Below are 27,990 nucleotides of genomic sequence, written 5' to 3'. Positions count from 1 at the left end.
CATCTCCTGTTCCATCTGATTTTTCCATTCCATACGGGGTCTCTTTTTTTCTTGTTTGGTGGTTGCCAATACTGTACTTCTTTCGGTCATCGCTGATCTGTTAATCTCATCACATGCCCATACCTATTTAAATACCTTTTTCCCACTTACTCAGTGATTTACTTGGGAGTATTCATTCGCTTTAACCTTTTCCTTGGTGTTTTTATATTTCTATTTCCTTGAGGTCTATAGTCTTACTAAAATACAAACTTGGACTAATTGTTTAGGATAACCTGGTGGACTTTCCATTCTATTCCATAGCATATACCTGTCCATTGTGTCAAAGGCTTTTTCATAATCTACAAATGCAATTCGAGTCTCCAGATTAAATTCTCGGTTCTTTTCAGTTATATGTGGCACTACTGCAATATTCTCACTGCATTATTGTCCTTTTCTAAAACAATTTCGTTCCTCTAGTAAGAGTTTTTACAGGCGTTTCTAGTTCCGGTTTAGGCTTCCGTGCCTCAGTCTGTAAAACCGGAACCCTTGCAGGATCGCTTCCTTGTCCGTCTGGCTTTCTGTCTCTCTGTCAGACTGCTAATATCCGACTGATAATACCATTTTTTAAAGAACGAACAGTTGTACCAAGTTCAAATTTATGTCACATATTAAGGTCTATGGTCCCTTCGCTGTGAAAATATTTTAAGCTTCTGGGTGAATGAAATTAAAAGATACGGCCATTTATCCGCCATATTTTGCTGCTCGAAAACTCATTCATTCAAAATCTGTTAAGTGCTTCCCGTTGACCTAGACTCATGAAATTTTACAGAAGCAAGATTTCACTTTATAAGTAAAAGGAAAAACCCGAAATCGTTACTTTGTAATTATATCACACAAAGAAAAATATATCTTTTGTCATTCATTCTCAGACTTCAGACTTGAAAATTAAACACCCTGGAAAGTCTTAGAATCCCTGGGACCGATATCTTTCCAGTGTCAGTGTCGATAACAGACAAAAAACGTCACCACCCTCGATTTCCGGAACGGATAAAAAATCTAGTTTGTACGGAACTCTCAGAGAGCGAGTCCTATTCGCACCTAGGCAACTTTTTTTATAGTGATGTTACTTCCGCGACCCTGCAATAGGTATTATCTCCCATTCTCAACATTCACTTGATAAATGGAATAGCTGTTGTTCTAACATTGTTGTTGTGGTCTTCAGTTAGCACTGAATAGGAGATCATGGAGGAATTTTATAAGGGGGACTATGCTCCGGACTGAACGCTGAAAGGAATAATCAGTCTTAAATGATGATGATGATGATGATGAGTGAAAGGTTATTCACAATTTGTAGAGAAACCAGACTGCAGTTATAAGAGTCAAAGGACACAGATGGAAAGCTGTAGTTAGGGAGTGAGACAAGATTATAGCCTATCCTCAGGATTATTCAAACTGTGAAGGAAACCAACGTGAAATTTAAAAAGGGAATTGAAGTTTAAGGAGAAGAAATAAAAACTTTTGAGGTCATTCTGGCAGACATGTCAAAGGACTTGGAAGTGTAGCTGAAAGGAATGGATAGTGTTTGGAAAATAGTTTATAAGATAAACATCAACAAAAGTGAAACAAGGATAATAGAATGTTGTTAAATCAAATCTGGCACTGCTGAAGCAGATCAAAGTAGGTAATGAGGTGCTAAAAGTAATCAATGAATTATCTTATTTGAGTAGCAAAATAACTAATAATGGCTGAAATCAAGATGATATAAAATTTAGCCTGGTAATAACAATAAATGCATATCTGTGAAAGAGAAATTTGTTAACATAAAAAATAGGTATAAGTGGTGGCAAGTCTTTTTTGAAGAGGTTGTCTGGAATTTAGCCTTCTACAATAGTGAAACTGTATGATAAGCAGTTTGATGATACAGAAGAATACTGAAAATTAGGTAGGTTGATCAGGTAAATAATGAGGAAGTACTGAATCAAATTGGGAAGGAAAGACATCTCAATTTGACTAAAAGAAGGGGTTGGTTGATAAGTCACATCCTGTGGCATCAAGGAATATTAAGAGTTGGTGGGCAGTGGTAAAAATTTAGAGGGAGACCAAGCACATGGGTTCAAATGGATGTAGCTTTCAGTAGTTATGCAGAGATGAAAAGGCTTGTGCAGTAGAAAACTGCATCAGACCATCCTTTGAACCGACAACCCCAACAATATCATCATCATCTTATATGAGTTGTTGGATAATCCTCTTATAAAATTAAAAAAAATCAAGCACAAATTATACATATCATCTACATTATTCAGACATGTGTAGGTATAATGTTATTGACATTGTAGTAGCTTTCACCTAAGTTTATGCATAATTTTACATTTAGTTTTGTTTAACATGAACTAAAATTTGTCACAGGAAGGCATGATATTTCATAAATCTTTCTGAATGTCACAACCAGCCCCATCTGAAATCACATTAAATATTGTCATCGATGAACAATATGAAACAATTTATGGTACTATTCACGATGTCATTTATGCATATTGTTAATGTCAATGTTGTATTTGCTCAACAAGCACTGCATATTTAATTTTACCTGACAGGAAATTCATGTACCAGATGGATGTTGGATTAGATATTACATAAACCTGTACTTAATTAATTATATGCAGTTGTGCAGTAAACCTTTTGAAAGTCAAGGAATGCAGCACCCATCTGATCACACTTCTCTATAACCTTTGCAAGTTTGTAGTCAGAGTGAGTTTTACACAGTTTTTGCTTTTGAAACTCATGCTGATTCCAGTAGAGCAGCTTGTTAGATCAATATAATCACATTTACGTATAAAATATGTTCCAAAACATCTACAGAAGAATGTTGTTCTGATGTAAGTGTCTGTCTTGTTACACTTTTCTGAAAATAAAAGACACTTTGTCTATCTTTCAGTCAGACAGCATGCAGTAGTGCTGATGCTGTTAGCAGTAAACACAAGTTAGACTACTCTCTAACCTTCATAGGAACTGCAAGGAAATTGGTAAATGGATTCAAACAAGAAAAATGAATTTCATCTCTGTTTTGCTGCTACCACATTTGATCTCTTTTGAAGTACTGAGAGTTTTTGACCATCGCACCATTGAAATGAGATACCTGTGTAGGCATAATTTGACTTTCAAGTATGTCGAGGTGCTCTCCCATAAACTTTCTTGCTTTTGGCTTCACTTGGCAGATTTGCAAGTTTGGTTTATAAGCAGCTTCTTAGTATTGTCAAACCTCAATCAATGCTTGAAGCTTCCTGGCAACAAAACTGTGTGCTGGACAGAGACTTGAGACCTTTGCCTTTTGCAGGCAAGTGCTCTACTGACTGAGCTAGCCAAGCATGACTCACGACCTGTCCTCACAGCTTCAATTCTACCAGTACCTCGTCTCCTACCTTCCAAACTTGCTGTGGGGATGGGACATGAGTCGTGCTTGGGTAACTCAGTCAGTAGAGCACTTGCCCGCAAAAGGCAAAGGACCCGAGTTTGAGTCTTGGTCCACCACACAGTTTTAATCTACCAGGAAGTTTCGTTTCAGCACACACTCCGCTGCAGAGTGAAAATCTCATTTTCAATCAATACTTGTTTGTAAAATACCTCACTAGATTGGTCAGTGCATACTCCTTGAAAAGTGTGCAACAATAGTTAAAATTCCAGTTTATATTCTACATCTTTTTTCAGCAGAACAGACTGTAAGGCAATGACTACAAAAGTTACTTTTGATTTACCTTTCTTAGGTTTTATTTTTAGGTAAATATTACAGTACTGCTGAGGAGTATCACAGTCCACAGTGTGGTAGTTGTAACTGAGGAATCTGTTTTTCAGTGATTTACATTGTAAAAACACATATATTGAAAGTTGAAACAACTAAAAGCATAGATATGTATAGCTGTTGTCAATTTCTTAGATTAACCTTTGCCAGCTGAATCAGATGCCATCAATAGTGCATAGAATTAAATGAAGAACAGTGGTGTCTTTAGCTTTGTAAAACCAAAAGAGGGGAGAGTGGAGAGTGACTGATGTCCTATTTGCATGCCCCAAAAAGACGCTAAATGTGGTAGCTGATTGCACAAATTATACAGGCTTAACCATAATCTGGCATACAATGCAATGTGATGTAGTTTCACCGTTGAGATTTGTCTTCACTGTGCTGAGTTTTATTTTCTTTTTCGTTAACTCCGTGTGTCATATACGCTTTTTTATACAAAAGCAGGTGCTGTGCTCAGTTCAGTGCTGTTTGCTAATGCAGTGAGGCTAGGTTGGGAGCCAGGGTAACCTGTAAGTGCGGGTTAAGTACCTTCAATTTGTATCAGTTGAGCTATCCTCTGTCAGCCACTGCACCGAGTTTCCTCTTGGAAAGTGTAAATAGTATGTCTATTTGCAGAAAGGTATTGAATTTGCAGTGGACTATATTTTAACCTCTCTCTAGTTGCTAAGAAGTTGTTGTTGTTGTTGTTGTTGTTGTTGTTGTTGTTGTCTCCAGTCCAGTGACTGGTTTGATGCAGCTCTCCATGCTACTCTATCCTGTGCAAGCTTCATCTCCCAGTACCTACTGTGACCTACATCCTTCTGAATCTGTTTAGTGTATTCATCTCTTGGTCTCCCTCTATGATTTTTACCCTCCACTCTCCCCTCCAATACTAAATTGGTGATCCCTTGATGCCTCAGAATATGTCCTACCAACCGATCCCTTCTTCTAGTCAAGTTGTGCCACAAACTCGTCTTCTCCCCAATTCTATTCAGTACTTCCTCATTAGTCATGTGTTCTACCCACCTAATCTTTAGCATTCTTCTGTAGCACCACATTTCGAAAGCTTCTATTTTCTTCTCGTCCAAACTCTTTATCGTCCACATTTCACTTTCATTCATGGCTACACTCCATACAAATACTTTCAGAAACGACTTCCTGACACTGAAATCTATACTCAATGTTAACAAATTTCTCTTCTTCAGAAACGCTTTCTTTGCCACTGACAGTCTACATTTTATATCCTCTCTACTTGGACCATCGTGAGTTATTTTGCTCCCCAAATAACAAAACTCATTTACTACTTTCAGGGCACTGTCCATTCCGTTCAGCTGCTCTTCCAGGTCCTTTGCTGTCTCTGACAGAATTACAATGTCATTGGCGAACCTCAAAGTTTGTATTTCTTCTCCGTGGATTTTAATTCCTACTCCGAACTTTTCTTTTGTTTCCTTTACTGCTTGCTCAATATACAGATTGAACAACATCGGGGAGAGGCTACAACCCTGTCTTACTCCCTTCCCAACCACTGCTTCCCTTTCATGCCCCTTGACTCTTATAACTGCCATCTGGTTTCTGTATGAATTGTAAATAGCCTTTCGCTCCCTATATTTTACCCCTGCCACCTTCAGAATATGAAAGAGAGTATTCCAATCAACATTGTCAAAAGCTTTCTCTAAATCTACAAATGCTAGAAACGTAGGCTTGCCTTTCCTTAATCTATTCTCTAAGATAAGTCATAGGGTCAGTATTGCCTCACGTGTTCCAACATTTCTACAGAATCCAAACTGATCTTCCCCGAGCTCGGCTGCAACCAATTTTTCCATTCGTCTGTAAAGAATTTGTGTTAGTATTTTGCAGCCGTGGATTATTAAACTGATAGTTCAGTAATTTTCACATCTGTCAGCACCTGCTTTCTTTGGGATTGGAATTATTATATTCTTCTTGAAGTCTGAGGGTGTTTCGCCTGTCTCATACATCTTGCTCACCAGATGGTAGTTTTGTCAGAGCTGGCTCTTCCAAGGCTATCAGTAGTTCTAATGGAACGTCGTCTACTCCAGGGGCCTTGTTTCAACTTAGGTCTTTCAGTGTTCTGTCAAACTCTTTACGCAGTATCATATCTCCCATTTCATCTTCTTCTACCTCCTCTTCCATTCCCATAATATTGTCCTCAAGAACACACTAAGAAGTATAGGGGCAAAACTACTTCTTTCCTCCAACCGACAGTGACAGTATCTTATATCCTCAGTTTATTTGACTTTTTGTACTTGTTCCCTTTGTCAATACTTGTTTTCCTTTTGTATCAACAATATAAGGAGATTGCTAGTCGCCATAAAGATGACATGTTGAGCTGCAGACAGACGCGACAAAAAGACTGTTACACAATTAACTTCCTGCCAAAGACGTCTTCAGAAAAGAAAACAAACACACACATGTATTCATTCATTCTCACATGCGAGCATACCTCACACACACACACACACACACACACACACACACACACACAGACACACACGACTGCCATATCTTACATTTCAGACCGGAATGCAACTGTCACATTGAACGAAAGCAGCAATCGGAGGGGGCGGGAAGGGGAAAGGGATAGCAGGGTCTGTTTGTGGGGAGAGAAGAGTGCTGCATAGCAGTGTGTGCAGAGGCTAGATGGGCTCAGGGCCAAGACATCCTATCCTTGTTCCTTCACAACCTCCACACTTTATCTCTCACCTGATTCACTTGGTTGTTCTTAACCCAGTGTGCCACCTTCCTGGACTTTGAATTTCTTTCCTCTGACAGTTCCATTCACATTTCTGCTCATGTTAAACCCACCAATGACCAACAGTACCTGCATTTTGATAGCTGTCATCCCTTCCACACCCAAAAATCTCTGACCTGCAGCCTGGGCACCCTACAGTGACAGAACTCCATTGCTCAGTATGCTGAAGGTCTCACCAAGGCCTTCACAAACAGGCACTATTCCTCAGACCTAGTCTGCAAACAGATCTCCCGTGCCATTTTCCCCAAAACCCCCAGTCCTCTCACCGCCCCCCCCCCCCCAGAAACAGCTGCAAAGGAGTGTCCCTTTCATTACCCAATACCACTCCAGACTGGGCCATATGAAGCACATCCTTTGTCAAGGCTTTAATTCCTTATCATCATGCTCTGAAATAAGTGACATCTTAACCAAGATCCTTCCCACCTCTCCTAAAGTGGTGTTCCTTTGCCAACCCAAGCTCCATAACATTGTAGTCCATCTTTGTGCCACTCCCAGTCCCAACCCTTTGCCACGGAATCATATTCCTGTGGAAGATCCAGGTGCAAGACCAGCCCAATTCACCCACCCAACACTTCCTATTCCAATCCTGTCACAGGCTTGCCTTACCCCATCAGAGGCCAGGCCATCTGTGAAAGCAGCTGTGTCATATAACAGCTCTGCTGCAAACTCATTGCACAGCTTTTTATATTGGTATGACTACCAACCATCTGTCCACCAAGATAACTGGCCACCGCCAAACTGTGACCAAGAGTAAAGTAGACCACCGTGTGGCACAACATGCAGCTGGACATAATATGCTTGATTTCAATGGCTGCTTCACAACCCAGGCCATCTGGACCCTCCCCTCCACCACCAGCTTTTCTGAACTGTGTAGACGGGAGTTATTCTTTCAACATATTCTCCACTTCTGAAAATATCCTGGCCTCGAAATACAGTAAACTATTGTCCACACGCCATCCACCCAAAAGTTTCTGTCTCCTCTCTGCTATCACTTAACCTGATTGTGTGCCGTCCTATGACAGTGCACCCATCTGTCTTTCAATTTCCCTGTTCCTCTCCTTTTTGGCTCCTCCCTCCCCCCTCCCCCTTTCCCCACTTCCCAACCCCTCAGCCTCCCAATGCTGTACCTTGTAATCATGTCTTCCCTCCATCTAGTCCTTTTCCTTATATTGTTGATATTCCAACCTGGAGTTTCCATTGCTTGTTTTCCTTTTGACATTTCTCTGACATGTTGTTGTTGTTGTGGTCTTCAGTCCTGAGACTGGTTTGATGCAGCTCTCCATGCTACTCTATCCTGTGCAAGCTTTTTCATCTCCCAGTACTTACTGCAACCTACATCCTTCTGAATCTGCTTAGTGTATTCATCTCTTGGTCTCCCTCTACGATTTTTACCCTCCACACTGCCCTCCAATACTAAATTGGCGATCCCTTGATGCCTCAGAACATGTCCTACCAACCGATCCCTTCTTCTGGTCAAGTTGTGCCACAAACTTCTCTTCTCCCCAATCCTATTCAATACTTCCTCATTAGTTATGTGATCTACCCATCTAATCTTCAGCATTCTTCTGTAGCACCACATTTCGAAAGCTTCTATTCTCTTCTTGTCCAAACTATTTATCGTCCATGTTTCACTTCCATACATGGCTACACTCCATACGAATACTTTCAGAAATGACTTCCTGACACTTAAATCTATACTAGATGTTAACAAATTTCTCTTCTTCAGAAACGCTTTCCTTGCCATTGCCAGCCTACATTTTATATCCTCTCTACTTCGACCATCATCAGTTATTTTGCTCCCCAAATAGCAAAACTCCTTTACTACTTTAAGTGCCTCATTTCCTAATCTAATTCCCTCAGCATCACCCGACTTGATTAGACTACATTCCATTATCCTTGTTTTGCTTTTGTTGATGTTCATCTTATATCCTCCTTTGAAGACACTGTCCATTCCATTCAACTGCTCTTCCAAGTCCTTTGCTGTCTCTGACAGAATTACAATGTCATCGGCGAACCTCAAAGTTTTTATTTCTTCTCCATGAATTTTAATACCTACTCCGAATTTTTCTTTTGTTTCCTTTACTGCTTGCTCAATATACAGATTGAAGAACATCGGGGAGAGGCTACAAGCCTGTCTTACTCCCTTCCCAACCACTGCTTCCCTTTCATGTCCCTCGACTCTTATAACTGCCATCTGGTTTCTGTACAAATTGTAAATAGCCTTTCGCTCCCTGTATTTTACCCCTGCCACCTTTAGAATTTGAAAGAGAGTATTCCAGTCAACATTGTCAAAAGCTTTCTCTAAGTCTACAAATGCTAGAAACGTAGGTTTGCCTTTCCTTAATCTTTCTTCTAAGATAAGTCGTAAGGTCAGTATTGCCTCACGTGTTCCAGTGTTTCTACGGAATCCAAACTGATCTTCCCCGAGATTGGCTTCTACTAGTTTTTCCATTCGTCTGTAAAGTATTCGTGTTAGTATTTTGCAGCTGTGACTTATTAAGCTGATAGTTCGGTAATTTTCACATCTGTCAACACCTGCTTTCTTTGGGATTGGAATTATTATATTCTTCTTGAAGTCTGAGGGTATTTCGCCTGTTTCATACATCTTGCTCACCAGATGGTAGAGTTTTGTAAGGACTGGCTCTCCCACGGCCGTCAGTAGTTCCAATGGAATATTGTCTACTCCGGGGGCCTTGTTTCGACTCAGGTCTTTCAGTGCTCTGTCAAACTCTTCACGCAGTATCATATCTCCCATTTCATCTTCATCTACATCCTCTTCCATTTCCATAATATTGTCCTCAAGTACATCGCCCTTGTATAGACCCTCTATATACTCCTTCCACCTTTCTGCTTTCCCTTCTTTGCTTAGAACTGGGTTTCCATCTGAGCTCTTGATATTCATACAAGTCGTTCTCTTATCTCCACAGGTCTCTTTAATTTTCCTGTAGGCGGTATCTATCTTACCCCTAGTGAGATAGGCCTCTACATCCTTACATTTGTCCTCTAGCCATCCCTGCTTAGCCATTTTGCACTTCCTGTCGATCTCATTTTTGAGACGTTTGTATTCCTTTTTGCCTGTTTCACTTACTGCATTTTTATATTTTCTCCTTTCATCAATTAAATTCAATATTTCTTCTGTTACCCAAGGATTTCTACTAGCCCTCATCTTTTTACCTACTTGATCCTCTGCTGCCTTCACTACTTCATCCCTCAAAGCTACCCATTCTTCTTCTACTGTATTTATTTCCCCCATTCCTGTCAATTGCTCCCTTATGCTCTCCCTGAATCTCTGTACAACCTCTGGTTCTTTTAGTTTATCCAGGTCCCATCTCCTTAAATTCCCACCTTTTTGCAGTTTCTTCAGTTTTAACCTACAGGTCATAACCAATAGATTGTGGTCAGAGTCCACATCTGCCCCTGGAAATGTCTTACAATTTAAAACTTGGTTCCTAAATCTCTGTCTTACCATTATATAATCTATCTGATACCTTTTAGTATCTCCAGGGTTCTTCCATGTATACAACCTTCTTTCATGATTTTTAAACCAAGTGTTAGTTATGATTATGTTGTGCTCTGTGCAAAATTCGACCAGGCGGCTTCCTCTTTCATTTCTGTCCCCCAATCCATATTCACCTACTACGTTTCCTTCTCTCCCTTTTCCTACACTCGAATTCCAGTCACCCATGACTATTAAATTTTCGTCTCCCTTCACAATCTGAATAATTTCTTTTATTTCATCATACATTTCTTCAATTTTTTCGTCATCTGCAGAGCTGGTTGGCATATAAACTTGTACTACTGTAGTAGGCGTGGGCTTCGTATCTGTCTTGGCCACAATAATGCGTTCACTATGCTGTTTGTAGTAGCTTACCCGCATTCCTATTTTCCTATTCATTATTAAACCTACTCCTGCATTACCCCTATTTGATTTTGTGTTTATAACCCTGTAGTCACCTGACCAGAAGTCTTGTTCCTCCTGCCACCGAACTTCACTAATTCCCACTATATCTAACTTCAACCTATCCATTTCCCTTTTTAAATTTTCTAACCTACCTGCCCGATTAAGGGATCTGACATTCCACGCTCCGATCCGTAGAACGCCAGTTTTCTTTCTCCTGATAACGACATCCTCTTGAGTAGTCCCCGCCCGGAGATCCGAATGGGGGACTATTTTACCTCCGGAATATTTTACCCAAGAGGACGCCATCATCATGTAATCATACAGTAAAGCTGCATGCCCTCGGGAAAAATTACGGCTGTAGTTTCCCCTTGCTTTCAGCCGTTCGCAGTACCAGCACAGGCCGTTTTGGTTAGTGTTACAAGGCCAGATCAGTCAATCATCCAGACTGTTGCCCTTGCAACTACTGAAAAGGCTGCTGCCCCTCTTCAGGAACCACACGTTTGTCTGACCTCTCAACAGATACCCCTCCGTTGTGGTTGCACCTACGGTACGGCTATCTGTATCGCTGAGGCACGCAAGCCTCCCCACCAACGGCAAGGTCCATGGTTCATGGGGGGGGTTCTCTGACATAGACAGACAATTAAAAAAAAAAAAATAAATGTGGAGACAAATCTACAACTGGTCTCAGTTTCCATGTACGGACTACAGTCTCACACTTGGTATCCTGCAGTTGTTTGGTTTTCCTCTTCTTGTTGATTACATCCAATTTTTCCGTTTTGTTATATAGAGATAATAATAATAATAATCTTGCCAAGTGACTTAATCTAGCTACCTCTCTTTTGTCAAAACAGTTACTTTACAGGCATAGTCCTGGTGTCTTCTGGAAAAGAATAATATAGCAGTCTGTTGCAAATTAACCAACCAACTGTTGATAAACCATTAACAGTGGTATAACCTGTGTGTGAGAAGAATAAAAAGTAGTATAGTTTATGTAGCCTTCATCTCGGCTGAAGTGGCGTCAACTAGGAAGACTTGCACCAGGCGATCCGCCTACCTGACGGGAGACCCTAGCCACACGACATTATTATTATTTATCTCATTTTATTTTGAGTGCCCTTTATAATAATAGTTATCTTTTTCATTTCATTCCAGGAATGATACTCTTATACTGGTCAAAATTTTAATTCTTGGCACGCAAAAAGCTATGTATGTTCAAGATGCTAAAGTTAAATGTCCTGCATAACATGACTATGTAGCTGACATGTTTGAGTTTCCTATATAAATATATAACTGAGTTTCGTATATAATTCCCACTAAGTATTACAGTATCAACTATTCTGAAGAACATTGTGAATTTACTAATCCTTGCCCCCTCACTGTTTTTATGGTGTTTGCTTTGCTTTTACTGTTGGTGATGTCTGTCTGTGCCTCCCCTGTAATTCCTTTTGTGCCCCTTTTTTTATCTAACCCATCTTTTTCATTAAAATTGCTATCATTTATAAATCACATTTAGTATTCTGCTGTATACAGGGCTGTATATGATTGCTTTTGTCATGACACTCGTGCACTTTCAGATATGTTCACGTAACTAAACTAACACTTACCTCTGCCATTTGCATCATCCATTTCCAAATGCTTTAAACAGGTCCATACTTTTTATATTACAGAATGTTATATATATGGAATATCAATGAGAATGTTTTGGTTACTTGATATGTTTTGAAAAGTATGTATTTGATTAAAGGGATCTCACTGAAGAGGATGCCTTGGTATTCTCATCATAAATTTTTTAGTGGTATACCATCGGTATGGGTCAAGTTTTAATAAACTAAAGTGCACCACTTCTTAAAAAAACAAGAATGTCAGTTGTATTTGTGAACCTTTCAAAAATATGCTTAAATTTTTTGCAAAACAAGATCTCATTTACGAAGCAATTAGGTATGTAAACCATTGCTCTCATGAATATTTATTTGATTGTTATGGTCTTCTGTCTACAATACAAAACAGTATATCTGATGCTGAGACATTATAAGATGTCCTTTCTTTGTTACAGTTTATAACACAATGGTGAAAGAAAATCCAAAGGCCATGGTGATATGTGGCCCATCTGGATGTGGAAAATCAACTCTATTGAAGAAGCTATTTGATGAATTTCCAGATAAGTTTGGTTTTTCTGTGTCTCACACAACACGAAGTCCTCGTAGTGGGGAAGTGGATGGTGTACACTATAATTTTACAACAAAAGAGGCAATGAAAGCTGCAATCAACAATGGAGAGTTTCTTGAGTCTGCAGAATACAACCATAATCTGTATGGAACAAGGTACAGCATGTTTAGAGAAATCAAGAAATAAATTAAAAGACATTCCTTTTTTACAAATAATAAATAGTTCAGTGCTGAATGCTGAACAGCATTTTATATTTCAGCAGTCTTGTCTCTGCCAGCCAACAATCATCCAATATTTCTTACATTACTAGTGTACACAAATAAAATCAAATCAGTGAAGCCTGATTAGGATATCTAGTCTGAAATCTAATATAAGTCTGATGTGTTTTCTCTTTCTTGCACCAACAAGAAGTTAAGATATTTCTTTAACATCACAACACTTTATTCTTTACTATCTGAAAGGTATTGTTGTTAGGATGAAACTGTGCTGAATAAAAAAAACAAACACACACACAAACAGATTCCAATTTTCTTTGTCTGCCTATAAAAGCCATTTACAAAATGGTAATCAGAAGAACAAGTTGAGAAAATTGTGTTATTCTCTAATAACACAAGCTGTGACATTGTTGCGAATAAAACAGTGACCCGTGTATAGAAATTCTCTAATAAGTTGAAACAGTTAAAATCTTCTGATATGCAGTCATGCTCTCTTCCTGTTTCTTTAAAATAAGAAATGTACTTCTACAAGACTGGTGCCTGTTCTTTCGGGCATGTGCGAAAGAGCAGATACCATTTCTACATTTGATCCCATGACTGGACATAGAATATATTCAGAAAGGAGAAATTCCAATCTCTGCTGCATTTGGGCAATGAAAGAATTCATTGGTGACAAATGTCAAGGTGGTATAAAATGGAAATGTCGTGTGGCTAGGGCCTCCCGTCGGGTAGACCGTTCGCCTGGTGCAGGTCTTTCGATTCAACGCCACTTCGGCGACCTGCGCGTCGATGAGGATGAAATGATGATGATTTGGACAACACAACACCCAGTCCCTGAGCAGAGAAAATCTCCAACCCAGCCGGGAATCGAACCCGGGCCCTTAGGATTGACAGTCTGTCACGCTGACCACTCAGCTACCGGGGCGGACGTCAAGGTGGTGTGGATGGTTAAGACACCTGCTTAGTTAGCAGGAGACCCAGGTTTGAATCCTGGCCTTGGCACAAATTGTCATTTGCCATCAGTGAATTCTTTCATTGCCTAAATGCAGCAGAAGTAAGAACTTCTCCTTTTCAAAGATTCTGTATTTACAACCACGGGATCGAAAACAGAAATGGTGTCTGATCTTCAGGACATGTCCAAAAGAACAGACACCACTATATGTGTCATGAAGGGTAACATGGCCATTTGTGAAGGGACCACTGAGCACTCTTCGCCCAACATAGTGTGGTACTTCGCATGATACGATGATCAAAAAGAAAAAAATGGGCTTTGGTAGTGTTCAGCAAATGGGAATTCGGATTGAGGCTACAGGGATGCCTCTAGTTTGTGCAGTTGTGTCTAACCACTGTGTAAAGATGGCGTAAATGGTTAATGAAGCTGCATTGTAAGCAGGAGACCCAGGTTTGAATCCTGGCTTTGATACAAATTTTCTTTTGTTGCCAATGAATTCTTTCATTGCCCAAATGCGGTAGAGACACCAATTTCCCCTTTCTGAATACACACACTTCTGCTTAAAACATGTGCCAAAATTGTGCCATTCTAACTCAGATAAATTACATTTTCTGTCCTTCTAGTTTATCACACTCTCTGAACTTTTTCAAATTGATATGGCCCTACAAATCCTCTTCCTCCCACCTGTCCACACAAGAAAAATAAATGTTTTGGATGTGCAAGATGTACATTGTAAGTTAGTAGATTTACTTCTCAAGGAAAAGAAAATACTGTAAATTCAAGAAGCACATAAACATGAAAAGAATTTTAGATTAGCCACTGCATGCTTAAAGAAAGACAACTTGTGTTTTTGGACATTGATAATTACTTTTTAAAGAAGAAAAAAGTTTGCGCTAGCAAGGACTTCTTGACGAGATTCAAGATTTGAGAAGCACACATGTTTATTTGTAGACTCTGTTACTTAACAATGATGGCATTAATCTTCTCGCAGCCTTTGAATAGGCATGCTAAACACATTGAATAACTGTTAACACTGAAAGATCACTTAGAAATGGTTTATTGATAGACATTGAATGCACCACACTGTACCGCCATTACTGTAAAAGAAGTGATCAGAAATGTAAATGTTTCTCTTATTTTTCTGTGTGTAGTGCTGAATGGTGGATTCTTAGAATTATTCAGAGGTCACAAGAATGTTATAGTGTATGGTTAAATGTGATGCACCATGAAAGCTGTGACTTATATACCTTCATAAATGTGACCAGCCAAAATGAGAGTTTTGATGAAACTGGAAAATTTTAAGTGGTACACTCCACTGGAAATGTGCAAAAGATGTTGGAGAATATTACTGAATAAAGAGACATTAAACTTAAAAGAATTTCAGTGGTTGATTGATCATTTGTTACCTCACTAAAGAAGTTACTGGCAAGTTGCAACTCTGTCACAGTTTGACAATAAAGAAAGCAGTTTGAGTCACATCATTGTATAAAGTGCCAGCAAACTATAAAGCTGATTAAGAGCTTTGTGAGGCTGATGGAAACTTGTACTATTTACTGTGTGTTCATGCATGTGCCCCCCCTCCCCTCCAGACACACACACACACACACACACACACACACACACACACACAAGAGAGTTAGAGAGAGAGAGAGAGAGAGAGAGAGAGAGAGAGAGAGAGAGAGAGAGGGGGGGGGGGGGGAGTCAAGCTGCAGTGCTGGTGTGTGTGTGTGTGTGTGTGTGTGTGTGTGTGTGTGTGTGTGTGTGTGTGTGTTTCCTCTGCATTAGTTAGATTTGAAAAAGGAAACTGTCTGAAAGTTTAGAAACATTTTCAATCTTGTTTATGTGCCTCAGTTGTATGGTGTGGTTGCCTTTACACCTTGTATTGATTATATTTATGTGAATGTTTGTTTAATGTGTAGTTGACTTTAAATGTATTCAGAATGGATATTTGTCCCTCGTATTGCATTTGATAACATATGTTTATTCGTTTTGCAGCAAAGCAGCTGTTGAAAAAGTGAGCCAGAGTGGTAAGATATGTGTGCTTGATATAGAGATACAAGGTGTGAAACAAATAAAACAAACAAGTTTAAAACCTTTATATGTCTTCATAAAACCACCTTCTTTGAGCACACTTGAAGAACGTCTAAGAGGTCGAGGGACTGAAAGTGAGGAGAGCTTGCAGAGACGCTTGACCATTGCTGCTACGGAACTGGAATATGGTACTATAGTAGTCCATTGCTCATTCATAATTGTTGATGTTATTGTTTTGAAATTTGAACTGTTTTGTTTTTCCTAAAGTAAAGACAGTGAAAGTATTTCTTGTATGATGTATAAAATGAAAAGTAACAACCCAAGGATGTCTGTCAGTGCATGAGTTGAAGAAGAAAGATGAGAGAAAAAAGATATTTACGGTACTTATATTATATAGCTCTGGAAAATTCAGAACTTACTTGTTGTGACTTTTCAGTTTTTCTTGGTCTTCTCTCTGTGGCTGCAACACTAAAGAATGCAGAGTACATTTATTGGCAAGCCATACAGTTGTGCAATTTCAGCTCAGCTGTTGCCATCGACTTTGCCATATACAAGCAGCATATCAGTCATTTCAGTATTTATAGAGGGGGTGAACAAAAATGTGGAAACACTGCGTGCACGACACATTACATTGCCTAATAAGATTTAGCAAAACTGTTTGTATTCAAAACAGCTGGCAGTCGTCTGAGAAGGGATAAATACTGGTCCTGTATGGTTTCAAGGGAATCTTATACCATTCTTCCTGCAAAATAGTGGCAAGTTCAGATAATGATGATGGTGGTGGATAGTGATCATGTACCCTTATCTCCAAAGTAGACCAAAAGGCTCAGAAATATTTAGATCTGGTGACTGATGCCCAGGGGAGATGCAACAATTCTTCCTCGTGCACACAAAACCAGTCCTGGACAATGCAGGCTGTGTGAACAGGAATACTATCGTCTTGAAATACAGCATCCCCATTGGGCAATAAACTTTGTACAATAGGTTGGACCTGATGAGCCAATACTGTCACACAATTCTTGGCAGTAATTTGACCTTGCAGAGTAACCATGGGGTCTATGGAATTCCACAATATGGCTGCCCAAATCATCACCAAACACCCACCATATTTTACTCTTGGGACATAATCTTGGCCAGAAGTAAGAAACAGTGTTAAACAAGACTCATCCAACCAAATGACATTCCTGCATTGATCCACAGGCCAAATTTTATGGCTTCCACACCACATTTTCCCATTACAGGCATTTATGTCACTGATGAGTGGTTTGGAAATTCCGGCTCGCCCTGCACCTGCAGTTTCCTGCATTTGGATCTCCCTTTGTATTGCTTAGATGTAGACAGGGTTTGTAAGTGCAACATTCAGTTATGCAGTGATTTTTGCAGTTGTCATCCCCGTATTTTTCATCACGATCCTCTTCAGCGATCAGTGATCACTCAACACACATTGTCCACATTGTGACTTAACAGATGATGTTTTTCCACTGTATGCTCTTTAAATTGTCAATTGGTGTCTCTTGAAACACCAAACACTTTGGCTAGCTTAGTTACATGAGCACCCACATACAAGCCCCAACAATTTGCCCACATCTGAATCCTCTTAGCTCCAACATAATGCACTCCAACTACACAGAACACTCTTCTGACGATGATTGACTCTTGCAACTTATTGGAGACATTGTACAGCTGCTGTGCATGGTCATATATAACAGCAGAACATGCAGGCTTGGCTAGCAACTGCATTTATGTTTAAGCATACATTTCTTACAGTCTTTCCATGATTTTGTCCAATCCCTGTATAGTGGTGATTTCATAATGCTATCAACAACACTACTGCCCAAATACACAACACAAACTAACCCTTTAATTATGAACTGTAGCCTGTTGTTGGCTGTAGCACATTCACAGCAAAGTTGAAGTCCTGTTATTTTACACTAGTAGCTAACAGGCTGAATAACTTCATATTAAGACACCAAAACCAATACAATGAAAGTATGTGTCAGATTGGATTCCTACTTCGGAAGTGATCAGTCTACCATCCTGCTGAAAATATTACCAATTAACCATGTTGTTTCTTTACACCCTCTACATATGTGTGATTTAAACAGAATCATAACTCTTTCACCTTCATGGATTTGCAGTATGCTGGGTTAATAATGGGACAGCAACTTGTGTTAACCAATTTGATGTAGAGAACAGCCAAAGTTGCAAGCTTTATTTATTTAATGGATGACTAGTTTCAGTTTCCCAGAACCTATTTTTAAATAATCAAAGCATACAACATGGTATATTCCGTAATAGCATGCAAACCTTGTTAAGATTGTACATACACTTACATCAAAGTCAAATTTTTCAATGAAATTGGCAGGACAAACATGCACATGTGCGGAAAAAGACATGAACATGATGCAATAGTACTACCTGCCAAGTTGGCAGACCTTTTTCCAGCCAATGTTCATTGAAAAATTTGACCAGTATGTGTATGTTCTATATGAACATAGTTTACATGGTATTATGAGATATATCATTTTATCTGTTTGGATGATTTGAAAATGGGTTTGTGGAACCCAAATTTAGTCACTATTAATTTTGAAAATTGGGTCTTGCAACTTTGCTGTTTTTGACATTTACATTTTTTGGAAACTACTTTTAGAATGTTCAGTTTATTGCTACATTAGTTCATAGTTCAAGATAATTGTATTTTAAGAAATTATTAATTTTGTTCTGATTGGTGTAATTTTGATTGAACACTATGGATGATTCTTGTCTGCATTAAGAATCATGGAATGCGGAAGTTGTTCTAATATATGTATATTCACATAACTCACTAATTAAGTTACAATGTGCAGTTACATTTTGCAGTTAGCACTTGACTGAATTTAATATTTATTTAAAAATATTTTTCAGGTGAAACGCCAGGCAATTTTGATATTATAATTGTCAATGATGTACTGGAGAAGGCCTATTCTGAGCTTCGAGAATTTGTATTGAAAGAACTGCAAAGATGTAAAGACATAGGTTAGTAGTTATATCTTAATGTATTGTGTGGCTACACATTTTTGTTTAGATTTAAAGGATGACTGGTGGTGGTGATACGAAAAATGATTCTTCATGGACAAGAATCAAACAATGGAAAATCCAGGATGGAATGTAACAATACCAGTGAAGGAAAGTTGCAACTCACCATATAGCGGAGATGTTGAGTCGCGATGGGCACAATAAAAAGATTCACACACTCATAGCTTTCGGCCATTAAGGCCTTTGTTAGCAGTAACACACACACACACACACACACACACTATGCAAACGCAACTTGCACACACGTCTGCAGTCTCAGAGACCTGAAACTACATTGCGAGCAGCAGCACCAATGCATGATGGGAGTGGCGACTGGGTGGGTGTAAGGAGGAGGCTGGGGTGAAGAGGGGGAGGGATAATATGGTGGGAGTGGTAGAGAGTGAAGTGTTGCAATTTAGACGGAGGGCAGGAGAGAAGGGGGGGGGGGGGGGTAAGTAGCGGAAAGGAGAGAAATAAAAATAAATTGAAAGACTGGGTGTGGTGGTGAAATGATGGCTGTCTAGTGCTGGAATGGGAACAGGGAGGGGGCTGGATGGGTGAGGACAGTGGCTAACGAAGGTTGAGGCCAGGAGGGTTACGGGAACGTAGGATGTATTGCAGGGAAAGTTCCCACTTGCACAATTCAGAAAAGCTGGTGTTGTGGGAAGGATCCATATGGCACAGGCTGTGAAGCAGTCATTGAGATGAGGGGTATCATGTTTGGCAGCGTGTTCAGCAACAGGGTGGTCCACTTGTTTTTTGGCCACAGTTTGTTGGTGGCCATTCATGTGGACAGACAGCTTGTTGGTTGTCATGCCTACATAGAATGCAGCACAGTGGTTGCAGCTTAGCTTGTAAGTCACATGAGTGGTTTCACAGGTAGCCCTGCCTTTGGTGGGATAGGTGATGTTAGTGACCGGACTGGAGTAAGTGGTGGTAGGGGGATGTATGGGCCATCTAGAGGAATCCTTCCTAAAAACCCAGAATCCTAAACCCCTCACCTGGTTCATTGATGACATCTTTGCTATCTGGGCTGAAGGTGAGGACACCTTATTCACATTCCTCCAGAACCTCAACTACTTCTCCCCCATTTGCTTTCCTGGTCCTATTCAACCCAACAAGCCACCTTCCTAGATGTTGACTTCCACCTCAGAGATGGCTACATCAGTACCTCCGTCTGTATCAAACCTACTAACCACCAGCAATACCTCCACTTCGACAGCTGCCACCCATTCCATACCAAGAAGTCCCTTCCGTACAGCCTAGCCACCCGTGGATGTCGCATCTGCAGTGACGAGCAGTCCTTCTCAAAATATACCGAGGGTCTCACAGAAGCATTCACTGACAGTAATTATCCTCCCATCCTTGTGCAAAAAACAAATCTCCCATGTCTTATCTTTCCAGTCTCCTACCACCTCCCGTCTACACTGTATTTTTCAACCTGGACAGCATTCGTAAATACTCGAACAATCGCAATGGTGTTATTACTGTGGTCTTTGGTGTGTCATATTCTGCTATGGTATCCACTTTTATGCCCTTTTGCAGTCAATCACACTGAAAATAGTTATTCCTGTCAGTACATTAGTGAAGTCATCGATATTTGGTACTGGGTAGCAGTCTGTGCTCATACGGGCATTTAATGCTTGGTAACTGTGCAGGACCTCCATGTGCCATCTTTATTTCTAACAAGATGTAACAGTGACACGCACGGGCTATCAGACCTTCGTATCATGCCCATTCACAGCTTTTTGTGACACACTACCTTTACCAACACAAAATGCTGAAGCACTAACCTTCTCAACCACTGTGAGATGGATTGCCCCAGTGTGGGCCTAATATAATACAAGGGTCATTCAATAAGTAATGCCCCATATTTTTTTAAAAAAGTCATTAATATACATAGACAAACATCCTTGTTGGTGCTTCACATCTGATGTATGTTCTGTGCGCCAGTGAAGTTTTGAACCACTCTGGCAGGGCCATAGTACAGTGTCAAAATGGCATCTACATATGACTCACGTTACAGGCAGCATCCAGTTATTGAATTCTTGTGTGCAGAAAATGAAACCATGGTGAAAATCCTCAAACATTTGTGTGCAGTGTATGGCGATGCTGCAGTTGATAAGAGTACAGTTGAGCGATGGGTAAAGAAAGTTACAGCCTCATGAAATGCAGAAACAGAGCTCTGTGATTATCCACACTTGGGATGTCCTGTCACAACCACTGCTCCAGACATTCTGGATCATGTGGATGCCATTATTCCTGCTGACTGGTGCATCACATTTCAGGAACTGGCAGACAAAATAATGATCAGTGCATTGAAAGAAATGAAAAAAGTGTACATGCACATCACGCACACACACACACACACACACACACACACACACACACACACACACACACACAAGTTAATTCAGAATAAAACTTTCTGAACAAATCGACCTGCCTGAAACAGCATGAAATCATTGGTCAATGGGTTAAAATTCATCACAGTTCTGCTTTTATCTTTTCAGAAGACTTCTCCACTATGAACTGATTATACAGGAGTAGAGGCATGAAAATATTTTTTGCTACCATATGCTTACATTCATTAACACGTTGCACTTGTGATATTAGTTGTGTAAATATTTGTATGAAAATACTGTTGAGGTAATATAGGGTGTCCCATTCATAAGGGGTTCCAGGAAAACTGTATAATAATCTTAATAAAACAAGATATGAAACCAAATTTGTGCATGATGTACCTTTATTTTTGAGAAATGAAGGTACATTATAAGGTATGCTTGAAGTGGCTTCACCTCACCGGTATACACTGTTCAACATGGCAGGCACTGCAAGTTCGTGATTGTCACCACCAGACTATTGTATTTCATGATGCATTTTCTCATGTAACTCGTTGATGGTGTGTGGTTTGTTCTTGTACACATTATCTCTAAAAGTGTTGTTGTGGTCTTCAGTCCAAAGACCGATTTGATGCAGCTCTCTATGCTATCCTATCCTGTGCAAGCCTCTTCATCTGCATATAACTACTGCAATCTACATCCTTCTGAATACGAGTACTGTATTCAGTAAGCAGATTTTTACCCCACACACTTCCCTCCAACACTAAATCAGTGATCCCTCAATGCCTCAGATGTGTCCTATCAGCCAATCCCTTCTTTCAGTCCAGTTGTGCCACAAGTTTTTTTTATCTCCCCAATTCTATTCAGTACCACCTCATTAGTTATGTGATCGACCCATCTAATCTCCAGCATTCATCTGTAGCACCACATTTCAAAAGCTTCTATCCTCTTCTTGTCTAAATTGTTTACCATCCATGATTCACTTCCATACGTGGCTACACTCCTGGCAAATACCTTCTGAAAAGCCTTCCTAACACTTATGTCTATATTCAGTGTTAACAAATTTCTCTTCTTCAGAAATGCTTTGCTTGCCATTGCCCTGCATTTTATACACTACATGATCAAAAGTATCTCGACACCGCCAAAAACATATGTTTTTCATATTAGGTGCATTGTGCAGCCATCTACTGCCAGGTACTCCATATCAGCGACCTCGGTAGTCATTAGACATCATGAGAGAGAAGAATGGTGTGCTCTGAGGAACTCATGTACTTCAAACGTGGTCAGGTGATTGGGTGTCACTTGTGTCATACATCTGTACGCAAGATTTTCACACTCCTAAACATCCCTAAGTCCACTGTTTCCAATTATATAGTGAAGTGGAAACGTGAAGGGACACATACAGCACATAAGCATACAGGCTGACCTTGTCTGTTGACTCACAGAGACCACCGACAGTTGAAAGAGGTCATAACGTGTAATAGGCAGACATATCCAGACCATCACACAGGAATTCCAAACTGCATCAGGATCCACAGCAAGTACTATGACAGTTAAGTGGGAGGTGAGAAAACTTGGATTTCATGCTCAAGAGGCTGCTCATAAGCCACACATCACATCGGTAAATGCCAAACCATGTCTGTCTTGCTGTAAGGAGCATAAATATTGGATGATTGAACAGTGGAAAAACGTTGTGTGGAGTGACGAATCACAGTACACAATGTGGCAATCCGATGGCATGATGTAGGAATGGTGAATGCCCCGGAGAACGTCGTCTCCCAGCACGTGTAGTGCCAACAGTAAAATTCAGAGGCTGTAGTGCCAACAGTAAAATTCAGAGGCAGTGTTATTGTTGTGTGGTTGTGTTTTTCGTGGAGGGGGCTTTCAACCCTTGTTGTTTTGTGTGGCACTATCACACCATAGGCCTATATTGATGTTTTAAGCACCTTCTTGCTTTCCACTGTTGAAGAGCAATTCAGGGATGGCGATTGCACTTTCAATGCGATTGAGCACCTGTTCATATTGCACGGCCTGTGGCAGAGTAGTTACATGACAATAACATCCCTTTAATAGACTGGCCTGCACAGATTCCTGACCTGAATCGTATAGAACACCTTTCGGGTGTTTTGGAACGCCGACTTCATGCCAGATCTTCCAGAACCTGACTGAACAGAGTGAAAGCTGTCATCAAGATTAAGGGTGGGCCAACACAATATTGAATTCCATCATTTCTGATGGAGGACGCCACGAACTTGTAAGTCATTTTCAGCAAGGCGTCCAGATCCTTTTGATCACATATTGTATGCTCTCTACTTTATCAGTTACTTTGCTATCCAAATAGCAAAACTCATCTACTACTTAAAGTCTTACAGTGTCTCCTTTCTTAATCTAATTTCCTCAGCATTGTCTGATTTAATTTGACTACATTCCATTATCCTTTTTTTTTCTGTGAATCTTACATCCTTCTTTCAAGACACTGTCCATTCCATTCAACTGCTCTTCCATGTCCTTTGATTTCTCTGACATTATCATCGGCAAACCTCATAGTTTTTATTTCTTCTTCCAGAACTTCAATTCCTACTCCAAATTTTTCTTTTTTTTACCTTTACTGCTTGCTCAGCGTACAGATTGAATAACATTGGGGATAGGCTACAACGCTGTCTCACTCCCTTCTCGGCCACTGCTTCCATTTCATGGCCCCTCAACTGCCATCTGGTTTCTGTAAAAGTTGTAAATAACCTTTCATTCCCTATATTTTGTTCCTGCTGTCTTCACAATTCCAAACAGAGTCAGCATTGTCAAAAGCTTTCTGTAGGTCTACAAATGCTAGAAACATAGGTTTGCCTTGCCTTAACCTATCTTCTAAGGTAAGTTGCAGAGTCAGTATTGCCGTGCATGTTCCTACATGTCTCAAAATTCAAACTGATCTTCCAAGAGATCAGTTTCCACCAGTTTTTCCATTCTTCTGTGTTTCTACCAGTTATTCCATTCTTCTATAATGAATTCAGTTAAGTATTTTGCCACCATGATTTATTAAACTAATAGCTTTCTTTGGAATTGGAATTATTACATTCTTCTTGAATTCTGAGGGTATTTCGCCTGTCTCGTAAGGTGACCTCAGAGAAAAAAATCAGCAGATATCATGTCAGATGACCCTGGGAGTCATAAACTTTTGGAAATTACTCTGTCAGCGTAAAATGATTCCACCAAAGCCTTACTCACTTTAGATGTGTGACGTATTGTCCCATCTTATTGGTGCCAGCCAAGTGTCAGTTTTTCGTCATCCAGCTGGTCCACGAATTCAGGAAACAGTACTTTGTATACTCCACTGGTGACAGTAGTGTAAAAAAAAACTGACCCAACATTGCGTTGCTGTGATAATGCACAGAACATGGGCACCTTCTGTGAATAAAGGTGTTCCTCAATAGCTTAATGCCTGGTTGTCACTACCCCTGAGAATTCAAGTATCCTGACAAGTGAAACTACACTTAATCACCATACCACGATGACTGCAGTATTCCTGGTCTTTCAGTGATAAATCGCGAAATGAATGGCAGTATGTTAGGCATTTATCATGGTCAGTCTGTATGGGTTCATAAACAACTGTAAATATGTAGGGATACAGGCCTGGTGTCTTACCAGCACTGTGACATATTCTAGGTGATAGTTCCAGATTCCTATGAAAAACCACAAAGAGATTTTGTGGGTGACACCAACAATCAAGTCTTTATCTCAGCCACACTTTCTTCCGATAAGTTCGGGTCAGCTTCGTGGAACTTCATTGTTGCCACATTTAACAGATGCTGCCTCACTGACAAGTCACATGAGAACATCCACCATGAAATACAACTCTCCAATAGTAACATTCATGAAGCTGTAGCACCATGTTGAACTATGTATAAAGGGGATGGGGCGAGGGGACGGGCAGCATAGATGATCAGTTCCAGCATCTCTTGTAATGTTCCTTCATTTGTAAAACATAAAGTTATAACATCTACAAATTTGGTTTCATATTCTCTTTTATTAAGATTTTTATAACACTTATACAGGGCCATGTATAAGTGAGACACCCTATATATCCCTACTGCCCAGGGAGACAGAGGAAGATTATGAGAAATTGTAGAACAAATTGAGTTTTCCAGTGTTCGAGGTTCAGTGTCAAATACGCCACAGGGTGAACACCCTTCTCCTTATATCAAATGAAATGCCAAGTTTTGGAAATATACTCCATGAGAGATGAAGAATTGGAATTGGAAGTAGACCAAAGATGTGGTTGAACCTTCAAAGAACATTTTACAAACACAATGAGCTCATTTGTTTTTGGATTAAGTTTGAGATAAACATTGCTTTCAGAACTTCGTGAATTTTCATTTATTACCCGCCCACGATATTATTGCACTTGTCCTCTTCAGCCTTTATCAGAAATATGCGGCAACCTTAGAGTAAACAAGTACAGTGTGAGTAAGGAAACCCCATAACACTGTGAATGATTTTAACACAGTTGCGCATGCACCATCAAGTGGTTCAGCATATCCTCATGAAATATCACTATAAAAAAATCACAATAAACCAACTGATGCACCCTCATTCCCACATGCAGTAATATTGAGGTTGACTGATAGAACCAAACTCTTGTGATAAACAAAATAAAAAAGGGAGGAATGACAGTGCAGATGAAGAAATGCAGTGAAATACTTACTGTATTATAAATGCAAAAAGTACTTGTTCCATTTTCACACGTAAAAAGTTGAACCAAGTGGACTAAAAGCTAGTTTTCTTATAAAAGATACTGCCAAAATGAGGAACTTTGAGAAAATATTCCTCTACTGAAGTTGAAGGAACAATTTCATTGGTCAGTGAGTTGTTTGTAGAGAGGGAGTTTAGTATTTGTCGAAACAAACCAGTTGTTTCTCATTTCTACACAAATTGCTTTGTTGGGAAAAGTTATTACTTGTATGTGAGAAAATTACGCATTGGAATATATTTATCATACAGAGACGCATACACAGTTATTCTTACACACTGTTCACAAGTGAGATAGGATGGGATATAACTACAGTGGCTTGCAAAGTACAGATGTAGATTTATAGCTGTCCAAAGCCGGGCAGCCAATAAAATTTAACATATCCATCTCTGCATTATTGTTAATATTATGAAAATGTCTTATAAATTGTTAAGGTATCGGGAATATCAAGGATAAAATACACTAAATAAATATTTAGCATAATCCTATGCAGTGAAAGCAAGTATTTTGTACCAATGTGTTGGATGGCACACTGCTTGCGGGATGGTGTAATATTTATCATCTGATAAAATCATTGGAAGACAAAAATGATTTATTAGTATAAGAAGGATAGAATGTATAGAGGAGGCTGTTGGATAAAGGTTAATACTGTAACAAAAATGAAGAAACTTTTGGGGGGAATATTACCACTGTAATAAGTCCTACACTTTAATATATGGTTCCATCATTGTTATTTACATTACTACTATATAGTTCTGTCAAATTAAATTTTCCTCTTCCTGATTTCAGATGGTGCTTCTGATTCTTAGTGAAGCTAAATAAGAAGGCAGAAAAAAATCATTCCAGTTTGATCACTGTAGTTCCATGCATGTTTTACATAATTATTCTGTACCTGACATAAACTGATACCAAACAGTTGTTTAAACAGTGACAAAGGTAGCTATATTAGCTTCTACAAGATAAATTATTTTTAGCAGTCGAATAATAGAATTGTATATTATGTTGTCGAATTACAGGGAAAATGAGGATGCAATAACTGTGTTGTTATATCAAAATCATTGATCAGATTGAACTGTAGAAGTATTATTGTAATTAATTGGATGTTTGTATTAGACTTGCTTCAGAAACTTTCTGACCATGTACATTTCTTGCCAGCCAACTTGTGATAGCTTTAATAACAAAAGCAGCAATCATGTACCTAATTAGCTTGCCTGTAATAATACTGATGAATATATTAATGTATACGTATTTTGTGCGCTCTTTAGAAATGTGTTGTAGTGGTTCATTATGAACATTAAATATCAATACACATAAGCAAGCTATGCACACCACTAAAGCCAAGTCTGCTACATTCCCTCTTAAATATTCAGAGCCATAGCAACAAACATAAATGGAAACTAAATAAAATGAAATGTTAAAATTTAGTAGGAATTTCATTTCATTGAATCTCATTATATCCTGGCACCCCTCCTTTTTCTACCAATCCCTTGTCATACAGCTCAATTTATTCCATTTGTTTCTGCAGAAAATAGTAAAATATGATCTTTGACTTCAGATATTTGTTATGTGCTTTCCCAAAAGCAGGCCAACAAAAATATTTTTTTTTTAAAACTTTTTTTACTTTGATGGCTGATCTTTATAGATTTTTATGAGCTGAATCCAAATCTAGCCTTAGTTTTTTTTAAATCACTCAATATGCTTTTTATAATATAGTATAAAAATCCTTTGCTGTATAGTAAACAGAGAAATTAATGGAATTCTTTGTTACAACATAAGCGTGGTTTGTATGCAGGGTGGTCCATTGATAGTGACCAGGCCAAATATCTTATGAAATAAGCATCAAATGAAAAAACTACAAAGAACGAAACTCGTCTAGTTTGAAGGGGGAAACCAGATGGCGCTATGTTCGCCTTCCGTAATGTTCGCACATGCATTGACAAAGCGCTGATGCATGTTGTCAGGCATTGTCGATGGATCACAATAGCAAATATCCTTCAACTTTCCCCACAGAAAGAAATCCGGGGACGTCAGATCCGGTGAATGTGCGAGCCATGGTATGGTGCT

The 27,990-nt window shown here is 39.4% G+C and overlaps 1 protein-coding gene across 2 annotated transcripts in view; it reads left to right on the top strand.

The window, feature by feature from the left end:
• The window catches only part of LOC126481383 (guanylate kinase), a 45,254-nt gene extending 17,904 nt beyond the window's left edge, over window positions 1–27,350 (top strand). The window contains exons 3-7 of one of the 2 annotated variants that reach the window (XM_050105097.1): window positions 12,167–12,360; window positions 12,476–12,743; window positions 15,751–15,974; window positions 18,691–18,801; window positions 26,716–27,350. In XM_050105097.1, coding sequence (XP_049961054.1) covers window positions 12,282–12,360; window positions 12,476–12,743; window positions 15,751–15,974; window positions 18,691–18,801; window positions 26,716–26,735 — 702 coding nt within the window. In that variant the 5' untranslated portion in view covers window positions 12,167–12,281 and the 3' untranslated portion in view covers window positions 26,736–27,350. The remainder of the gene's footprint in view (window positions 1–12,166; window positions 12,361–12,475; window positions 12,744–15,750; window positions 15,975–18,690; window positions 18,802–26,715) is intronic. The other variant, XM_050105098.1, reaches the window with a different exon arrangement.
• Window positions 27,351–27,990: the final 640 nt, after the last annotated feature.

Source organism: Schistocerca serialis, chromosome 5, assembly GCF_023864345.2.
Source record: "Schistocerca serialis cubense isolate TAMUIC-IGC-003099 chromosome 5, iqSchSeri2.2, whole genome shotgun sequence".
Classification (NCBI taxonomy): domain Eukaryota; kingdom Metazoa; phylum Arthropoda; class Insecta; order Orthoptera; family Acrididae; genus Schistocerca; species Schistocerca serialis.
The sequence above is the reverse complement of the archived record's forward strand: the minus strand, read 5'-3'. Positions and strand labels throughout refer to the sequence as shown.